Raw genomic sequence first — 4,067 nt, forward strand, 5'->3', positions numbered from 1 at the left:
AACAATTTCTCTTAATTTCTTTTAGTCATTTTATATTCTTAGAGAACTTTAGGTATAGTTTGATTGTTGTCATTGCCTCTATTGATCCTGAGAGTGGGTCTGGTATTTCTGTTATGGTCTGGAGAGCAGACATATGTGCTATTTGGGTCTCTGTACCTTCTTCTGAAGGCTCTTCTGAGTAATGAATCTACCCTTTAATTCTAGTGGAAGCTGTGTTCAGGGGCCATCATGCCCCCATGTCTGAAGTCTAGCCTAGACACTGACTTGACAGCTAATCCCTTGTTCTCCTCACTGTGTATTCATTTGAATCACAAACCCCAAATCTACATGAAGTTCCTTGGTCAGCCTCTGCTCCCCTGCTCTCTATGACTGTCTGATTCAACTTCATCACAAGGGCATAAATATTTCTATGTGGGACCTCCAAATATTATAGCCTTATTTCTTTTTGCCCATTATTTTCTTGGGTTAGAGTCTATAGATTCATACAACTTCTTAGATGTTTTGGTGGAGCTAAGTAAGGAGGACAAGGATGCCAGAAATTCACATAGATACCTCATGAACTGAATCCTAGTTTTCCTGAGTCTTAGGTGATTCTCACTGTTTAAAAGTTAAAGCTAGAATGTCTTCAGCAAGTCCTTCACAATCTGACTCCATCTTACCCTTCTGGTCTTATCTCTCTCCATTTCCCTTCTTGTACCCTGGTGTCAGCACACAATCACTTTTCATTTCCTGGGCATTCCTCTTACTTTCATACGTGTGAATATATTGTTGCTTCTCTTTGAAATTCTTTTCCTATAAAAACTTGCCCATTGGATGATCCCTTCTTGTAAGTGCTTTAAGACCAATCCAGATTACAGATCATATCCTCTCTGAAGATTTCTGACATCTCCAATGAAGTTTCTCTTTCTTTCTCTCTCTCCTATTTCCCTTCAGTTGTCAATATCACTTGACATGTAGAATTGAAGCTATATATTTTTTAAAGATTTCTTTTTGATGTGGACCATTTTTAAAGTCTTTATTGAATTTGTTACAATATTACTTCTGCTTTATGTTTTGGTTTTTTGGTTGCCCAGCATGTGGGATCTTAGCTTCCTGACCAGGGTTAAACCCGCACCCCCTGCATTGGAAGGTGAAATCTTAACCATTGGAACTGGTTAAACTAGGGAAGTTCCAAATCTGTATCTTTAAATGTTTGTCTTTGCCACTAGAGTTTGAGTTTTTTGAAGCCAGGCAATAAGGTTTCTTTTCATTTTTGTTTCCCCAGACCCAGTCCGTGGCCTGGTTCATCCATATTGCCCATTACTTGCTTTCTGAATTAACAGTAGCTGAACTGACCTGGGAGAATTTGGGGATGTGCCCTCAAATGACCATTAACATGGCTGACAAGATTTGGAATTGCTAGGATCTCTAGTTAAACTGTCAGTGGTCACCATCTTTAATAAACAGTTTTGCTAGAAACTGGGATAAATTAAAGCAGCTGGGAGAGGAAATCTGTTTTCCCCTGGGCTGTCTCATTCTGAGGCTACTTTTCCTGTCCACACAGTGATTTATGACTTGGTACGTGATGTACAAACAGATTCCAACAGAGACTCCAGGTTGAGAAATTCTCATGTTCTTAAGAAGGGAGGAAGGGATTATAGGGAAGAATGTATGTCCTTGATTCTGTTTTTTGTTTGTTTGTTTGTTTTCTAAAGGACCCTCTTCACTAAGCAGAGAGCCACAAGGAAACCAAGAGGTCAGTGAAAACTCCTTGGCCCACACTACTCTTCAACCTCTTCTTCAGGCATATCCCATCCTTATTTGTTTAATTATCCATAAAAATAGGGCCAACACTTCATCCAGGGACTTTATTTAAAGTTTACAGACTCCTAGTTGGATGCTGTTTCTGTTACTCTCTTTTCCTCCTCCGCAAGGGGCAGGTCTCTGGGAGCCAAGGACATAGGGCTCAGCTCCTCATAGTCCTGCTTAGAATGCTGAGAGCCTCAGAAAACCCATCCCCAAACTGTCAGAAAGGCTTCCTGCCAATGGCCCGGAGCAGAGCATCCTTGACCTCTTTGTTCCTCAAGGTGTACACCACAGGGTTCAGTAGTGGGGTGATGACGGTGTAGGTCACTGAGATCAGCTGGTCCTGATCCTTGGTGTTCTCTGACTTGGGCTTGAGGTAGGCGATGGAGGCACAGCCATAGTGGACGATGACCACAGTGAGGTGGGAGGCGCAGGTGGCAAAGGCCTTCTTCCGGCCCTCGGTAGAGGTGATCTTGAGGATGGTGGAGATGATGAGAACATAAGAGATGAAGACCAGACCCATAGGCGCAACGAGCACAAAAACACTGATTATCAAAGTCAGGATCTCATTGACAGTTGTGTCAACGCAGGAGAGCTTCATCACAGGTCGGATGTCACAGAAGAAGTGGGCCACCTTTGTGGCACAGAAAGGTAACCTGAATACAGACGTCACCTGTGTCGTGGCCACAATCAGCCCGATGCTGCAGGCTGCCCACACCAGCTGGATGCACACTCTCCTGTTCATAATGACTGTGTATCTCAGGGGGCTGCAGATGGCCACATAGCGGTCGTATCCCATCACTGTGAGCAGGAAGCAGTTAGTGATCCCAAAGGTTACAAAAAAGAACATCTGTGTGGCACAACCTGCCAATGTAATGGACTGGCTCATGCCCACAAGGCTGGACAGCATTCTTGGAAGAATAACTAGTGTATATATAGTCTCTGAAGTGGACAGCATACTGAGGAAGAAGTACATGGGCGTGTGGAGATGATGATCAATTCGGATAATGATCACAATAATTATATTACCTGCTAAGGTTAAGATGTATGGTGCAAGAAACATCACAAAAAGAGTGAGCTGGTGCTCGTGGAAGCTGGAGAAACTTTGTAAAACAAACTCAGTGGTGAGAGTATGGTTCTCTCTCTTCATTGAGTGGCCACTAGATTGGAAATGTAGAAGAATAAAAGTTACATAATCTCAGTAAAGCAGTTTAATCTATTTTTGAAATTAATTGAACTTTTTTCTCCTTTATAAACCTGGGGATACATTTTCCAGTGGCAGTGGAATACAGTTAATCTTTAGGTTTACTTATCTTCATTTAAAATATTCTTGTTCTGTGGCCATCTATTATAATACAATTTCCTATGCATGCTAGAATCAACTAAGTTTTTTTCCCTGCACTGTATAACCATGGACATTCCCACTTCACTGTACTCTTCATCCTTGTCATCTGGAATGCTCTTCCTATCTTCCTCCTCTTAATAAATTGTCCTCATTCTTCAAAGACTAATGCATGTCTTCTCCTCCATTAATGCATATTGTCCTCTGAAATTTTGATGTTTGTTTGCATTATTGTCATCCCTCCTCTGTGCACTCTGTGGCTTTATACCTTTTACATCTGCGTATCTCACTGACTCAAGATTATGCATGAATTTGATGCTTGAAAACAACTTGTTTAGGGATTGACTGGAAAGTTCTTTTATTTCAAAACTGTGAATCATCCCCTTGCACGTCCTTTAGGAAATAAAAGCAAAGCAGATTCAGAAATGTTCATCTTGTTTTCAAGAAGGAAAAGGTGAATTTTAACCAGCCACCATCCACACTGCTGTCTGAATGATGGAAGCTGGCTGACACTTCACAGCACTGACTCACGTATATTGTAAACCATGGTACATCTTCATTTTCCCTAAACTAGGAGGCAAATTTACAGCCAACACAACTTTGTGAGTAGGAATACACCTACTCTGCAGGGGTGAACAATCGTACCAGGGAAGATGCAGCAAATTCATGTGTCCTTCATCTAAAGTAAAAGCAGGCTCTGAATATAAAGAACAGAGTTACACTAAACATACATCATTTTGTTGAAAGATGGGGCTCAGTCCAATTCATGTAATATTTCACATTTAGGTCCCTTTAGACAGTAAGCTCCTGTAGGCTATTTAAATTATATTCTGATTTCCTTATGCATATTCAGAAAAAGACTTTTTGCATAAAGTAAATCATATCAGTGAGGAAGCTTAGTAGACATGGAGACCTCCTTCTAGTTCATAAAAAATTATTT

At 41.1% G+C, this 4,067-nt stretch overlaps 1 protein-coding gene across 1 annotated transcript; it reads right to left on the reverse strand.

The window, feature by feature from the left end:
- Window positions 1-2,005: 2,005 nt before the first annotated feature.
- Window positions 2,006-2,962, reverse strand: LOC122676425 (olfactory receptor 10J1). Its single transcript, XM_043875615.1, has one exon. It carries the CDS (start codon window positions 2,933-2,935, stop codon window positions 2,006-2,008), a length of 930 nt encoding a protein of 309 aa, XP_043731550.1. The 5' UTR covers window positions 2,936-2,962.
- Between the last annotated feature and the right edge of the window lie 1,105 nt (window positions 2,963-4,067).

This window comes from Cervus elaphus, chromosome 20 (assembly GCF_910594005.1).
Source record: "Cervus elaphus chromosome 20, mCerEla1.1, whole genome shotgun sequence".
NCBI lineage: Eukaryota > Metazoa > Chordata > Mammalia > Artiodactyla > Cervidae > Cervus > Cervus elaphus.

What these genes read in the sequence shown, in the direction of transcription:
- LOC122676425 (XM_043875615.1), bottom strand. Translation starts at nt 2,935, where the DNA reads ATGAAGAGAGAGAACCATACTCTCACCACTGAGTTTGTTTTACAAAGT.